This window comes from Aedes albopictus, chromosome 1 (assembly GCF_035046485.1).
Source record: "Aedes albopictus strain Foshan chromosome 1, AalbF5, whole genome shotgun sequence".
NCBI classification, from domain to species: Eukaryota; Metazoa; Arthropoda; class Insecta; order Diptera; family Culicidae; genus Aedes; species Aedes albopictus.
Genome location: NC_085136.1, coordinates 72140795 through 72157571, shown reverse-complemented (window position 1 = coordinate 72157571; position 16777 = coordinate 72140795). Strand labels below are relative to the sequence as shown.

Here is a 16777-nt window from a genome sequence, read left to right as displayed (position 1 = left end):
TGTGAAATTTAAGATATCGCTCTTGGATGATGCGAGATAATAGATGATCGCTCTAAAATGTAGCGAAAAGCCAGTAATCTCACTTGGATGATACGAGATAATCGATAATAGCTCTTAAATGTAGCGAGAAGCAAATAATCGCCTTCAGTTGATTTGAAGAGATAATCAAATGCTCTTCAATGATGCAAAGTCAAAGATCGTGTAATCGTTGAGGTGAAGAAGGTCTCAATCTTTCTTGGCGATGATAAAATATAGACACTGGGGTATGAACAAATATTATAATTGACCTCAACAAGTTGCAATCATATTTGTTCGTGAAAAAATCTTAAAAGTCAGTCGATGATTGCCTTGAAGTATTGTGACGGGAAGGAAGACTTGAAGAGCAAACCTGGTGTGAAAGTTTATGCTCATGCCTCGCTCGTCGAATATCTAAGAACGAGACTATCTCCAGATAAACTAATGAAAAAAAAATGCTGAAAGCCATTGATCCCAAAATTAACTAATTCAAGAATAAGGTGATAACTTCTGGAAAACCCGGAAAGTGTAACGATATGGTTTGGGAACCATATTGTTAAGACACAGTGTCGTGATACTTGCAAAATGGTTGCATGTATTGTACTTGCAGCTTAAGGCACTGCAGTTAATGTTTTTTTTTTTAGAATCCAACGTCTTTTGCCAAGTACCAGATACGATATGAAAAACTTGCCTTAAAATTTGAAAACAGAAATGATAATTGCAGAAGGGTTGCGATTGTACATGTATGTTATTGGAGGTAAAGTTGGTTACATAGAATGTCTAGAAGAATAGCTCCTTCTAAATTATATATATGTATGTATAATGTGTTTCTGACTTCTATAGACTCGAAACTACGCCAACCGGTTTGGCGTGAAAATTTGTATGTGGAGGATTATGAAGCCAGGGAAGGTGTGAGACCCCTCCCATCTCAGGAAAGGAAGGAGTGGTATGTGAAAAAAATGCAGTAGACAAACAGGAATACGTTTGAGTGAATATCAATACAAAGTGTTATAGATACGATGAATCGACATAATCTGAAGAATCAGATACGACTGCTCTTCGAAGATCAGTACAATTCCAAGAGCTGAGAACATTTTGACTGCAATAGATTTTGAATGATATGATTAGGGTTATGGTCTACAATATTCACAGTGTCTGAAAAGATAAGCGCTCTCTGAAATAAACAAGATCATGTGTTTCATGCATATGGTGGGCATCATGTTAAAAAAAATGATAAAAAAAATGCTGTGAAAAGCTCGTTAACACTATTGCTTCAGTTTAGTTTTTTATGGCAGATCCGAGAACAGACCTTATTGGATAATTTAATGTATCTATCTATCTATTCTATATAAATAAAAATGGAATGGTGTTTGTATGTCACAAATAGGCTCGGGAACGGGCCAACGGATCTACACCATTCTTTCAGTGTTTCATTCGTGTAGGGCTCCGACGTGTTCGTACGAAAAAATAATTGGGAAAATCGACCGGAAACGCACGGAAAACGAGAAAGTTTGAAATTCCATTTTGCGGGGCAGCTCATGTCAAAAATACAGTAGGCAGACAGAACGACGTTTGCTGGGACAGCTAATTCATTATAAAAACACACAATGACCAAATATCGTTTATGCTGTACACTATTTCATATTTTTATACATGACTAACAGTTTATTGCGCCAGATGCTTATTATTGGTAAAGATTGACTAAATAATCTACGAGAGAAATACAAGCGTGCATGTTCCCGAAAAAAATGCCGGAAATAATGTGTTGATAGACTGCAGTGTGATTTAAAATATATTGATTCAGTATCAACATATAAACTGTTCGATGCTACCGCTAATAAGTAGAAGTCAACTATTTTACAACCTGGTTAGTAGCTCGTATTTTAACTTTTGGCTGTTGGTATGGATAAGAGGATAAAATAATTTTTTAAAGGGAAATTATCTTGCGCTCACTGATGAAAGTTGTAATGTCATTGAAGACATTAATTAATTACTAAAAACCGTGATAGTATTACAGGTTCATAAAGGAATCAGAAACTACGATTATGTGCCACGAGTGCTACACGACGAGGAAATGCTATTCATTATTTTAACCCTCGAGCGATCGCGGTTTTGTATTTAGTACAACTTGTTGAAAAAATCTCGTTTTTGGGAATCAGTATTAGCGTGGTGCTGACGGTGGTGGCCAGCCGTGTGACTATCGGAAGGTTAATAATCCGTGCACAAAATACAATACCTCGAATGTGTAGCAAAAATCCAAGAATGAAGTTCAAATCTTTGACAACATCATTTTGAGGTAGAACAAAATAACATTTGATGAAATGTCCTCGTACATAAAAGTCTTAATGTCGGAATGATTGTGTCATGAACCGTTGGAAAATCTGACGATTTCACTCCTCAAGTCCTAAAAAGTTTTAAGTTAAAATAGTGTGTTTGGTGAACTATTGATAGAACAGGCAAATTAAATGTAAAGCTTTCAATTCTACTCTAAAAGAAATAATGCAAAGACAAAATGTTATTGAAGAAAAACGAACTTCTTTCAGATGCTAGCTTCCATATCGAATTGATTTGAACTTATATTGCATCTTGCTTTGCTTTACAGATTACCGTGCAAATGTTCAATCGTCTAAAATATTTGTTCACACGTCAAACACCAAAGAAAGTAGCAAGTAAACAAACCAATTATTCCATGCACCACCCAAAAAGTGTAACAGACGCTTAAAACTTCTAGCAGCGAAACGAACCAATGTATGCAGAAACTGGTGGGAACATATTGTGGTGTTAAAAAAAAATTTCTGCAGGGGGTCGAATACGGTGCAAAAAAAGCAATAAGATATAGAATAATATAAACAAAATACTGCCACAAATGTGACTGTAGCATTTTAATTTGATGCTTTGTTCGTTAGTCAATTTAGCCACAACAAGTAAATGTACGTCAAAAAAAAAACTGATGGTACTCCATGATAATGATAGTTTTTTGCTATTGACTTCGGTAAAGATATTCGTCAATCAGGATTACTTTGCAGCTCTTTTTATCGTAATAAAAGGTTAAGATAATGCTCGGAATGGATGACTAATCAAAGACATTGAAATACACTGAAAAAAGCCAATAACTGATAATTTTCCGGGGATCACTTTTCTACGATTGGACAATTGTTATTTGTAGTCTAAAATATTATGAAATTAATCAAAGAATCAAAAAGCGCCTAATTATGGTCTAAAAGTTTGTGTGTGTTAGGTTCCGAGAGTTGACAGAAGGAAACAAAAGTTGCTTCCGGACTAGTTTTTCAAATGCATGGACTTCTATGAAACAGACACTGTCGTGTACAGTTACAGGTACACATTTTTTTCAATAGTAGTAACAATAGGCGTAGCCGAAATCTTTACATTTTTCACGTTCGAGATAAGCGGGTATGGTTCTTTAAAATAAATCGGGAAAGGCATGCGATGCTGATTACCATAAGTCACTTACTTCTCTGTTAAAATATGTGGATAGCTTACACATTTTGGAATATTGGGATTCGCAACATATTTGCAAGTATAAACAGATTCAAAATATGAATCGTGCCAACATGATTAAATGCAATTTAAATGTGAAAATATGTTTGAAAATGTTTTCAACTGCACTGAAATGATTGGCCCATAAATATAAATTTAATGGCTTCCTAAAATGCAATTGCGTTACATAGAAAGAAATAGTAATCTTCTTTTCCAGAGGAAAGGGGATGTGGTAGATCCTCTATTGATATCCGTTATCACTTTGCCTACCTCTTGCACACACGAGTGCTACACGACGAGGCTTTGGGCAGTCTCTCTCCGGCCGTGTGCCAGCATGGTTCGCAGGCTCTCGCAGCGCGTGTGATCACCGTTTTAATATATGTTATTTAGATCTAATATGATCGTTACCACAAAAAGCATAACAGGCAACGCTAACCGCTAACGCTAAGAGATTAGCGCCTCCTGTGAAAAAATCATTTTTGTTTACATATGTTATATAAGGTGCTGGTAAAGTTAGGCTTGATATCAGACACTCTGGTTGCTTTATTCCAGAATCCGGATCCTAATACCAGAGTACGGAGCTGAAGCGAAACGTCTAATCAAATTGTTGAAGGTGCGACTGCAAACCCCAGCATGTCATGACTTTTTTATGTAATTTGAATTTTTGAATAAAATTATTAGTTGTTATTTGACCGTCTAGCAATCAGATTGTTTTATTGCATTCGGTCCGACCTACGGCCATATCCCATAGGTAATGGGCCATTTAGAAGAAAATTCAAAAAGAGTTCAAGTTTTATAGTTCCTGAAGATTTTTTTCACAATCCCGATATGGACGGAAGCAAGTTCGGCCTGGAGAAGCTGAAGAGCGGCGGCTACGAATGCTGACAATTCAAGGTGGAGATGCTATTGGTGCGCGAAAACCTTTGGAAACACGTGACGGAGGCCGCCCCACAACCTCTGACGGACGCGTGGAAGGACGGAGACGCCAACGCACACGCCACCATAGTTTTGCTAGTCGACGACAGCCAACATCCACTAATCCGGAACTGCAAGACCGCCAAGGAGACTTGGGAAGAGTTGCGGAAACACCACCAGAAGACGACGATGTGCACCCGCGTGTCGTACCTGAAAAAGCTGTGCAAAGCTGAGTACGCCGACGACGGGGACATGGAGGGCCATCTGTTCCGCATGGAGGAGCTGTTCGCTAGCCTCGCAAACGCAGGACAGGAGCTGGAGCCCAGTTTGAAGGAGGCGATGGTGCTGAAGAGCATGCCGGATTCGTTCGACATCCTGACGACAGCGTTTGAAAGCCGTTCCGACGACGAGCTCACCATGGAGCTGGTGAAGCGCAAGCTGCTGGATGAAGCACAGAAGCGAGCCGAAAAAAGCCACCGAGGTGAGTCGATTCTGCGTGCAGGTGGGGACAAAAAGTCAATTGTCTGCCACAATTGCTACAAGATCGACGAGATAAAGCCAAGCACGGGGATTTCCATCACGCTGGCCGATGGAAACGAGACGTTGGTGAGTGGTGTCGGTTCGGGGCGCTTATTCTGCCAGGATGGTAGCCACAAGAAGTTATTTTGTCTGAAGTGTTCTACGTCCCGGATTTGGAGTCGAACCTGATATCGGTCGGAAGACTGGTAGCCAAAGGAGCCGAGGTACAAAGAAAAAAAAAAAAAAAAAAAAAAAAAATATTTTCTGGTCACCGGGGGTGTGTCATCCAACGCAACGGTGTTGTCGCTGCAGTAGCGAAGAAAATCGGTGGGCTTTACCAGTTGAAGACGGCTAAGGAGTGAGGTATGGTTGCGTCCTTCCACATTAAAAATTGCATCCACCACTGGCACCGCAAATTAGGCCACCGTGATCCTGATGCAATATGTACATCGAGCGGCGCATGACAGTTTGGCAACCGGCGTAAACATCCAAAAATGTAGCGTGTTTCAAACGTGCGAGTGCTGCGTCGAAGGTAAGATTTCACGGCTGCCATTTTCGAGGAAGGAGGACCGACAATCTGCGAAGGTGCTGGACATTATCCACACGGACGTCTGTGGGCCGATGAACACCGTTTCGCCTGGTGGTTCGCGGTATTTCCTCACGATGATTGACGACCACAGCCGGTACACCGTTGTGTATTTCCTCAAGAAGAAGTCGGCAGCTGCGGATGTAATAGAGGATTACGTGAGTATGGTTAAAAATCGATTTAGAAGATGTCCGACTGTTATTCGTTCCGACCAGGGAGGCGAATACAAATCGAAGCGTTTGGGACGATTCTATCGTGTCAATGGGATCGCTCCCCAGTACACGGCTGGCTACGCACCGGAGCAAAACGGTGTCGCGGAGAGGAAAAACCGCTCGATCGTCGAGATGGCTCGATGCATGCTGATCGACGCGAAGATGGGCTACGAGTTCTGGGCGGAAGCGGTCAACACGGCCGTGCATCTGCAGAATATGCTACCATCGAGGTCCGTCGACACCCTTCGAGCTCTGGTTTGGGAAGAAACCGGATTACGGACGATTGCACATTTTGGATGGTGGAGTACGAGTCAGTGCTTTTACGACCAGCTGTGGAAGACGAATCCGACGATGATGATGCCTCGGTTCAGGAGGAGTACGAGTCCGATTCCTCATCTTACGACTCACCGTATGAAGATCCCGCATAATCACTAACTTTAAACGCAACGTTTCTGATACTGTAGATGACCATTAGCAATTGTCATTGAACCATTTCTCAGACTGTGTGAGATAACAGTATGATAACCATACCATGTATAGATTTGCCAGTTTGACAAATGGTAATCCGCCAATTTACAGTATGTGGAATAGGCGGTTAAGATTGGTTACCATAAAAAATCTCTCGTTTTCTCGAACAAATTTTTCGCAAAACCGTAAAGCTTACTGTCAATATACTATCCAGTTTTTCAGACAATTTACCGCATAGCAAATGGTTAGAGAACAGTTGAACCATAAATTTGGAAGGAAAACTAACACTGTATGTGTTATTATTGATTTATAATCTTAGATGGTTATTTAAGCTTATACCATATGGGTCTAGTGTATTTGAACCATTGAAAAACAAAATTGCGATTATGCGTTCAAGATCTTTTTATTCATTAAATAATAATCATCACCTCCACTCACAAGATGATTTACATTTGTCCAAAGACCTGAAAGAGGAGCTTCTCGGGTCTTTCTGATAGGATGGGCAGTGATGACTGCTGAACTTCCCCGATTCGTGACGCGTCCCATTGTGGCCCCGGTGGCAACTACGGCGATGAAAACCTACTGTCGTCCTTGCTCCGGTGGGAGCGGATTTGTAGTCGCTAGAGACACACATCCGATTTTTCGGGGTGCGTCTGCTTCGTTTACTTCGAGCTTGTGTATTTAGTGACGGCCTTGGTACCTTCAGAAACAGCATGCTTGGCCAACTCTCCGGGGAGCAGCAACCGGACGGCGGTTTGAATTTCCCGGGAGGTGACCGTCGACCGCTTGTTGTACATAGTGCGCCAGACGGGAGGCTTCGGCGGCGATGCGTTCGTAGATGTCGTTGACGAAGCTGTTCATGATGCTCATAGCCTTCGACGAGACACCGGTTTTCGGATGGACTTGTTTCAGCACCTTGTAGCGTAGCTTTCCTTCCGGCGTGGCTTCTTCTTCTTCTTTTCGCCCTTCACGATGTTCTTCTGAGCCTTGCCGGCGAACGACTTCTTGATGGCCTTTCCGCTTACTTTCGGTGCGGTGGTGGCGAGCTTTTCGCGGTGGTTGTCGGTCACTCTCGACTCTCCTGCTCCTACTGGAATACGGAAGAAACTGAGCACCAAAAAACAAAATAGAAAAATCATGCAAAACTTACCCTTTTGCTCCCTCTAGTTGGACCGTTTATTTACCGAGACAAGTTTTCAAGTTTCTTTTCTGAAAACTGCAAAAGTTCGATCGGTTCATACACCAATGTGCGCAACTATTTGGCAAACTGTTGGATTTAAGTGGCATATAGTGAAATACACTTGTGTAAGTGTGTTGCGAAAATATAATCGCAAACCGTTTGAGAAAAGGTCTTTTTATATTGCCACCATATCTCCTGAGTTGTCATCCCTATATTATTTGACAATTTCTGCACAATATGACATATTGTTACAACTTGGTATGGGTTACATAGACCGTTCTTTATGATTGAATGTTTCGAGTTTCATAGTTTCAACAGAAAAGCACCTGTTCGTAGTACAGTAACAGTAACAGATGAAGGGGACATACTGTGTGGAGTGTAATACAAATTGTATTTTTCTATGCGGGGTGTTTATTGTAACAATATGGTTTTAAATAGTACTGTTACAATACAACATTCGGTTTTTCTACTGTATTTTTTATTCGGGTATGCTGAGGGTGATGGATTCAATTTCTGGTTGGTCCAGGAACTTTTCGTAAATCGCTCGCATATGAGAGACCATCAGTCTGTTGATTTGCCCAACTTTGCTGAGACGATTCCTCAGGGGTATTTGAACGGAAATTTGATTCAGCAAATAAAATATCTGATTTACTAAGCTTTCCGACTGTTAGAAAAATGTCAACCTCTCTCCTCAAAACGCCAACTTTATTGCCCAAATTTCACAAACCTTTATCGCCTTAAACTCGCTTGACCCTGAATCGCCATATCGAATGAAAGATGGAAGCCCTCCTCCCCCTATAGAGAATTAAAACATTGTGTACTCTCAGCATCACGATTGTGTTGGGCTGAGTTCCAAGTTTTGGTTTTCCTCCTGGCGGCCACTGAAAAGCATTTGTTATCTGCTTCCAACACGGAATGCAACGAACAAAACTGTTGAAAAGCATAACAGGCAACGCTAACCGCTAACGCTAAGAGATTAGCGCCTCCTGTGAAAAAATCATTTTTGTTTATATATGTTATATAAGGTGCTGGTAAAGTTAGGCTTGAAATCAGACACTCTGGTTGCTTTATTCCAGAATCCGGATCCTAATACCAGAGTACGGAGCTGAAGCGAAACGTCTAATCAAATTGTTGAAGGTGCGACTGCAAACCCCAGCATGTCATGACTTTTTTATGTAATTTGAATTTTTGAATAAAATTATTAGTTGTTATTTGACCGTCTAGCAATCAGATTGTTTTATTGCATTCGGTCCGACCTACGGCCATATCCCATAGGTTATGGGCCATTTAGAAGAAAATTCAAAAAGAGTTCAAGTTTTATAGTTCCTGAAGATTTTTTTCACAATCCCGATATGGACGGAAGCAAGTTCGGCCTGGAGAAGCTGAAGAGCGGCGGCTACGAATGCTGACAATTCAAGGTGGAGATGCTATTGGTGCGCGAAAACCTTTGGAAACACGTGACGGAGGCCGCACCACAACCTCTGACGGACGCGTGGAAGGACGGAGACGCCAAAGCACAGGCCACCATAGTTTTGCTAGTCGACGACAGCCAACATCCGCTAATCCGGAACTGCAAGACTGCCAAGGAGACTTGGGAAGAGTTGCGGAAACACCACCAGAAGACGACGATGTGCACCCGCGTGTCGTACCTGAAAAAGCTGTGCAAAGCTGAGTACGCCGACGACGGGGACATGGAGGGCCATCTGTTCCGCATGGAGGAGCTGTTCGCTAGCCTCGCAAACGTAGGACAGGAGCTGGAGCCCAGTTTGAAGATGGCGATGGTGCTGAAGAGCATGCCGGATTCGTTCGACATCTTGACGACAGCGTTGGAAAGCCGTTCTGACGACGAGCTCACCATGGAGCTGGTGAAGCGCAAGCTGCTGGATGAAGCACAGAAGCGAACCGAAAAAAGCCACCGAGGTGAGTCGATTCTGCGTGCTGGTGTGGACAAAAAGTCAATTGTCTGCCACAATTGACACAAGCCTGGACATTTCAAGCGCGAATGCCCAGCGTCAAGAGCTGAACGGGAATCCACAAATGGCGGTGCTAGCCAGAGCCACGTGTCGAAGAAAAAATCGAAACCGAAGGCGACGGTTGGCAAGGCAACGCCATTCGCATTCATGGTTGCTGCGACCGAGAGAGCATCGAACTTGGCATCGAACGTGTGGATTGTCGACTCTGGAGCAACATCGCACATGTGCTGTGACCGTGCGTTTTTCGACGAGATAAAGCCAAGCACGGGGATTTCCATCACGCTGGCCGATGGAAACGAGACGTTGGTGAGTGGTGTCGGTTCGGGGCGCTTATTCTGCCAGGATGAAGAATGTAAGCCACAAGAAGTTATTTTGTCTGAAGTGTTCTACGTCCCGGATTTGGAGTCGAACCTGTTATTCGTTCCGACCAAGGAGGCGAATACAAATCGAAGCGTTTGGGACGATTCTATCGTGTCAATGGGATCGCTCCCCAGTACACGGCTGGCTACGCACCGGAGCAAAACGGAGTCGCGGAGAGGAAAAACCGCTCGATCGTCGAGATGGCTCGATGCATGCTGATCGACGCGAAGATGGGCTACGAGTTCTGGGCGGAAGCGGTCAACACGGCCGTGCATCTGCAGAATATGCTACCATCGAGGTCCGTCAAGAGGACACCCTTCGAGCTCTGGTTTGGGAAGAAACCGGATTACGGACGATTGCACATTTTGAATGGTGGAGTACGAGTCAGTGCTTTCACGACCAGCTGTGGAAGACGAATCCGACGATGATGATGCCTCGGTTCAGGAGGAGTACGAGTCCGATTCCTCATCTTACGACTCACCGTATGGAGATGTGCTCGACGAAGATGATTGCCATGGCAACGAGAATGAAGGAGAAGAGATGCCACTCCAGCGTTCTACTAGAAGCACGATGGGACAGAAACCAGTTCGATTCCGGGAGACCACCGGCATGGCGCGCAAGCTTGTGGCGCCATTTCCTGGGCATCCAAGTCCAACGCAGCGAGGAGCAGTTTTCCCTCAATCAACGGATCTACATCCAGACGTTGTTGGAGCGTTTTGGGTTGACCGAAGCGAAGTCGTCGAAGATTCCTTTGGACCCTGGCCACCTGCAACAAAAGGAGGAGAGTGAGAAGTTGCCGAACAATCACCAGTACTCAAGCTTGATTGGTGGTTTGTTGTATGTGGCAGTGAACACCCGACCGGACATCGCGGTCAGCGTATCGATCCTTGGCCGATCAGTGAGCAACCCGTCACAGGCGAATTGGATGGAGGCGAAACGAATCCTCCGGTACCTTAAGCTCACCCAAGATCACGAGCTTGTACTGGGGCCAGGACAAGCGAGCATGGAGGTCTACGTCGACGCCGACTGGGCCGGTGATGCGAAAACCCGGAAGTCGAATTCTGGATTCCTAGTGAAGTTCGGTGGTGGACCAATCCACTGGGCATCCCGAATGCAAACATGTGTTGCGTTGAGCAGCACCGAAGCGGAATTTGTAGCGCTCGCCGAGTGCTGCCAAGAGGTGCAGTGGATCGACCGGTTGCTGAGCGATTTCGACGCGAACGTAGCGACGCCGATTCGTATTCACGAGGACAACCAGTCGTGCATTAAGCAGCTGAAATCTGGTAAGGTGAACAACCGATCAAAACATATCGACACGGAGTACCATTTCGTCCGCCAGATGTACCAAGAAGGCAAGATCTCGGTGCAGTACTGTCCAACCGACAGCATGGTTGCCGATATGCTTATGAAGCCATTGACCAACCAGAAGATGACGAGATTCCGCGTGGCAGCTGGTGTTCTTCCGTCGAGGAGGAGTGTTGAAGGTGCGACTGCAAACCCCAGCATGCCATGACATTTTTATGTAATTTGAATTTTTGAATAAAATTATTAGTTGTTATTTGACCGCGTCTAGCAATCAAGTTGTTTTATTGCATTCGGTCCGACCTACGGACACATCCCATACAAATGGGGCTTGCTGTGTTAAGTTTCTTGACCATTCCGGTCACGGAAAAATATTGCTTTGAACGAAAATTACTTGAGTGATTCCGTTTGAAGTGCATACTTCGCATATGCGGGTAAACAGCCCAATTTTTCAAAATTTATTTTTGGTTTTGGCCATTCGATCTATTAAATTTACGCACCGTGTGTTCCATTCGGGATCCGCGCTCCGAAACCTTACAACGGTGCCCATCAACCAATCAACGCGCTTCTCCTTATCAAAATCAGCTGGCGGGTTGGTGGTGGGTGACAGCTGTGATCGCGGCCACCAAACCAAAACAAAACACACCAGTTTGAAATCGTAAAACGCAATTTCATTTTTAGTTTTTTTTGTGCCGGCGAGAGAAGTATGAATCTGGCCGCCTTAGTCTACCAGCAGTTCCACTCGAAGCGGGCGCAAATTCTACGGACGGTCTTGAAATGTGGTAAGTGGATTGGATTCCTTGAACGCTGAAGGAAAATGAATCAGACTGTTGTTCTTCCGCCAACAGATTCCCGTCACTGCTCTTCGAATGCCACCCCGGCTGGTTTACCGAAAGTGCCACCGTCCGCATCGTCAGGCGCCATCGGTCAGGAACCGTTGGAACTGATAAAGAGGGCGGTGTCCTACGGACAGCCAATGCTAGCCACCCATCCGCACTTGCTGGGTGAGGATGAACTGGTGCCGGGAATTCGTCTAGCAGAAGTGCAAGCGCGACGTCGGGCGTTGCTGGCCCTGGTCCGGAATCACGCCGCAACCGGGCTGGATCGGAGCGTTAAGGAGCACATCGTGGTCGTGCCGTCGGCGAACAAAAAGTACATGAGCGACAAGATCCCGTACGTGTTCCGGCAGAACTCGGATTTCCTGTATCTGAGTGGGTGTCTCGAGCCGGATAGTGTTCTCACGCTGGAAGTGGACAGTGAGGGGAACGAGACGAGTACGTTGTTTGTGCGGCCGAAGGATTCGCACGCGGAGCTGTGGGATGGTCCGAGGACTGGAGTGGAGCTGGCGCCGCATGTGTTCGGGGTGGACCAGGCCGCGAACGTGAGCGAGCTGAAGGGCTATCTGACGAAATACTCGTTTGCACATCCGCAGGGGCTGGTATGGTTCGATGAGAAGGGGTGCGATTTGACGGACGTGCGAAAGATGGTCGGGGATGTGAGCAAAACGGGAGTGGTCCGCTCGCCGATTGGGTTGATTCATAAACTAAGGGTGGTGAAAACGCCGGCCGAGAGGGAGCTGATGAGACGTACGTGCCAGATTGCTTCTGCGGCCATCAACCGGACGATGCAGGAGAGTAGAGCCGGTCAGAGCGAGCACCAGCTGTTTGCCAAGGTGGACTTCTTCAGTCGGATGGCTGGGGCGAGCTATCTGGCGTATCCTCCGGTGGTGGCCGGAGGTCGGAACGCTACTGTGATACACTACGTGAACAACAATCAGATCGTGGCGGACGGGGACATGGTCCTGATGGATGCCGGCTGTGAGTACGGAGGTTATACCAGTGACATCACCAGGACGTGGCCAATCAACGGGGAGTTCAGCGAACCTCAGCGGATTCTATACGAGCTGCTTTTCCAAGTGCAGCGGGAATTACTCGAATGCCTCCAGAGCGTCGGAGGAGAAACGCTTGACCAACTGTTCGACACGATGTGCCTCAAGCTGGGCAAGTACCTGCAGGAAGTGGGACTGATTCCGAAGGGCCTGCAAGGTGTGGATTTGGGTCGAGCGGCGTACAAGTTCTGTCCGCATCACGTATCGCACTACTTGGGAATGGACGTGCACGATACACCACTGATTTCCAGGAGTATATCGCTAGTGCCCGGAATGGTATGCACGGTTGAACCTGGTGAGTACATGGTTCCCTAAGCAGTACATAAACCATCAGTTCTTCATCAACTAATGCTCTTTCCAGGCATCTACATCAGCCACCGGCGGAAAGACGTCCCGCCGGAGTTCCGCGGGTTGGGACTCCGCATCGAAGACGATGTCCTCATCCTACCGGATAACAAGATAGAAGTCCTCACCGACGGATGCGCCAAGGACATCCGCCAAATCGAAGCTCTCATCGGATCGTGAAGTTTCACGATATCTGCACTATCATAGGTAGACGTAAAAGGTAAGTCAATCCGAAATTCTTCCAAATCCACTCTCCGCTGCCGCGCGTGGCAATGATTGCGTCCAAACTTGTCCACCGTTTTCGGATGCAACAAACAAACTACTAATCTACACCGTGTTACACGAAGGAGATTGTAAAATATCGTTATATTTCCGTTTGTTTTTGTAAAAATTAACACTAAATCTAAGCAGTTTAACGATTTCCTTAACAACTATCTACTCTGACTTAGTTGGTAGACGAGATGCGTAAAATAAAACGTAAATCTGAAACACGCGTGACATATCAAAAGCTGGAATATCATCCGAACCGTCCTTTCTCTCTCTCTGGCCGCGGCGGGGCCTTCCCGTTCACTTGAGGTGCTTCGGACAGCTAGCGCCGAGGTAGTGCTGCAGATCGGACAGCGACGATTTGATCAGCTTGGCCGTGATGGTCGGTCGGCCCAGGCGTTTGTACGCCTCGAACCGATGGCACCCACCGAAGCTGTAGTAGTAGTTGCCCCCTTCGGAGCCCTCGATCCAGAGGACGTCGATCGGCGGAACCGTTGCCAGCTGGGTGGGGTCCTGAAATGAAAGAGATTGAAGAATCTGGATTGAGAATAGCATAAATTTTGAGGTCATCAAGAAGTAGAGGATGGAAAATCATGAAGACTGGAATATCGGATGCGCAGGTCCGCAATCGCTTGAGTCCACCAGTGCCTGATGTTGTTGTTGTCGATACTGTAGCGATCCGCCAGGTGATCGCTGTGAGTGTTGACATCGTCTACCCTCCCAGAACTACTTGTAAGGCGCTACAAAAAGTAACGTCAATAATCGACTCCGCACCCTTCCGTACTCTTGGTGGTGATTTGTCGGCTGAGCTTCTTTGGGCCTACCGTTGGGTGTTTAATGTTCATGTAATGAATCAAACACTTGGGAGGATTCGTTCAGCCTTGTGTTCCACGTCGCCTACACAGCTTGCTTTTGTCAGGAACTTTATAGTCCCATGACTTGGTGTCCTAGTTTCAGACACCTGAAGCAAGCTTCGGGTGACTCAAATATGATCACTTGGCATACCGACCTACTTAAACGAGCTTGTTTGCGCCCCGTCCTCCACAGGTGGCTGTACCATGGCCATTTGTGTCCCTGCCGGACCCTTCCTTAGCCGAACGGCTGCGGTGACCACCTGCACCTCGCACTGTTGCCGCAGTGCCGTGACGAGCTCTTCTGCTTCAGTAATCTTGTCTAGGTTCTTCACCTTTAGAGTGGCCTTTGCTGTAAGAGCCCTCACTTCGATCCCTTCGTCAAGGACCTCCTCAGCCAGACTTTTGTAGGCGGCGCCCTTACGATTCTTATCGCGCGTGAGTTCAAGGATCATTTCACCCGTACGAGTACGTCCAAAGGGAGGCCATCCTGGTCCGCCCTACTTTGTGGTAGCTGAGGGCCTAACAACGGTCGCAACCCCCTGTTCCCTTCTATCCAGGACGGGCCAGCCTTTTCAGGCCCACCCTTCCCTGCTTTCCGGGACGCCTGGCTGGGGTACGACTTGCCGACCTTCGGGGTTAGTATTCGCCTAGCCTTGCGGCACCGCCAGACAGCCCCTCACGTGACGGCTGCCACAGCCGCTTCTGCGAGTCCTCATCATCAGCAGTCGCATCCGCCACACCTTTTGGCCTTCCTGCGAAGGCGAAGGCCTTCCTCTGGGTAGACTTCGTTACCTTTACTTTCGCCGATTCTGCCGCTGCTGCAGTTTTCACAAGCCGCTTGTGATCTTGCTTGGCATTGTCCATCGACTTACGAAGTCGCTAACAGAATTATGGGAATTGCCTCAGCAGAAAAACCGTTTAGCGAGTTCAAAAGTACAAAAACGTGTTTATTCAGTAGTTAACATCGAATGAATGCGCAATGTCAAAAGCAAAACAGGCACAGTGGTGCCAATAAAAGTGGGGGCAATGGGCAGTAGTGCTGTACCACAGACAAACAGACGTAACACTCTGATAGTTCCCATCGTTCACCGATTTAACGATCTTCTTCAAAATTTGATAGTTGGCCAACTGCCCAACCGTGGCGCTCGCATAGTTTTTGTTCGAGTTTGACGTTTGCTCACCACCGCCAGTCCTTTTAGCATTGGGCGAATATGTTTCCGTCACTATGATTTGAATCGTAAATTGTTCGAAGTGTTACGTCTGTTTGTCTGTGGCTGTACATTATAGACACTACACGGAGAAACGAAAGTACAGTGACGATTCGTTCGTTGAGAGCTCGTTAAATGGGCTGTCTCGATGGTTGAATGTTCACTGGTTGGGGCAAAACCCAACTAAAAAGCACTGTCAATGTCAAAATAGATGTCAAAACGAGTTTGACGTCTGACCGCCGTCGCATCACTGCTCCTGTATACAGAACGTTTACGCAAGTATGTGAGTGTTCCGTGACGTATTTCTAATGTATGGCGCCATCCACAAATTACGTAACGCTCTAGGGGGAGGGGGGGAGTATGGTCGAGCGTTACGGCCCATACAAAAATTTTCGGATTTTCATACAAAAACGCGTTACGGAGGGGGGAGGGGGGGTTGAAAAATGTCGATTTTAGCGTTACGTAATAAATGGACGCTGCCTATTGTAATTTAGACAGCACACTCACCATCACCCCTATTGTTCTATACCATTCGGCGAATGGTAAATGGCACTTTTACAATAAAAAATGGTAGTCGTTATGTATCTCAACCATAAAATTTTGAGAAAATTTTCATACACTTTTTCGCGAAAAACAATAGAATGTATTGTGTTTTTATGAGACATTTTTGGGGCAATTTTCAAAAGAAAACAATATATCTTAATGTTTTTTTCATTGTTCTTACAGTACAAATACAATTAATTGAATGGCGTCAAATGAATCGTTGTTACAATAAAAATACAATAATATTAGTTGTTGTTTGTAAGCAGTTTTCGCTTTTGAAAATCCATAGAATTTATATTTTCCGCTAACATTTATATCCAGCATTTACGAGCACTAACGGCCGCCAGAATGATATGCACATTTTAGGATAAGAATAAAACACTCTGATGTCTGTCTGGTATGTATTGCTTGGCAGCTGTTGATAAGATATATCTTCAATCTTTTCAAATAACTGCCAAATATCACAAGTCAGACCTCAGGTCGTATGATCCATACCATAAATCGTTCACAATTCATGTGGCCATTAGTATCTGTAAATGCTGGGGAAAAATGTTAGCGAGAAATATGAATTCTCTGGTTTTTCAAAGGCGAAATCTGTTTACATAACAACAAATATTATTGCATGTTTATTTTAGCATCGGTTC

The 16777-nt window shown here is 45.5% G+C and overlaps 2 protein-coding genes and 1 pseudogene across 5 annotated transcripts in view; 1 reads left to right on the top strand and 2 right to left on the bottom strand.

Moving 5' to 3' along the window:
• Nucleotides 1-6721: 6721 nt before the first annotated feature.
• Nucleotides 6722-7374, bottom strand: LOC134285154 (histone H2B-like; annotated as a pseudogene).
• Nucleotides 7375-11639: 4265 nt separating this feature from the next.
• On the top strand, nt 11640-13754 carry LOC134285001 (xaa-Pro aminopeptidase 3-like). Its single transcript, XM_062844819.1, has 3 exons — nt 11640-11810; nt 11877-13211; nt 13278-13754. Exons 1-3 carry the CDS (start codon nt 11735-11737, stop codon nt 13439-13441), a joined length of 1575 nt encoding a protein of 524 aa, XP_062700803.1. The 5' UTR covers nt 11640-11734; the 3' UTR covers nt 13442-13754.
• LOC109422140 (sulfiredoxin) overlaps nt 13590-16777 on the bottom strand; it is a 44144-nt gene continuing 40956 nt past the window's right edge. For all 4 annotated transcript variants that reach the window (XM_029877345.2, XM_029877346.2, XM_062844821.1 and 1 more), the window contains exon 3: nt 13590-14041. In XM_029877345.2, coding sequence (XP_029733205.2) covers nt 13829-14041 — 213 coding nt within the window. In that variant the 3' untranslated portion in view covers nt 13590-13828. The remainder of the gene's footprint in view (nt 14042-16777) is intronic.

What these genes read in the sequence shown, in the direction of transcription:
- LOC134285001 (XM_062844819.1), top strand. Translation starts at nt 11,735, where the DNA reads ATGAATCTGGCCGCCTTAGTCTACCAGCAGTTCCACTCGAAGCGGGCG. An exon ending in ACGGACGGTCTTGAAATGTG is followed by an intron (nt 11,811 to 11,876) that starts GTAAGTGGATTG and finishes TTCCGCCAACAG; the next exon opens with ATTCCCGTCACTGCTCTTCG. An exon ending in GGTATGCACGGTTGAACCTG is followed by an intron (nt 13,212 to 13,277) that starts GTGAGTACATGG and finishes TGCTCTTTCCAG; the next exon opens with GCATCTACATCAGCCACCGG.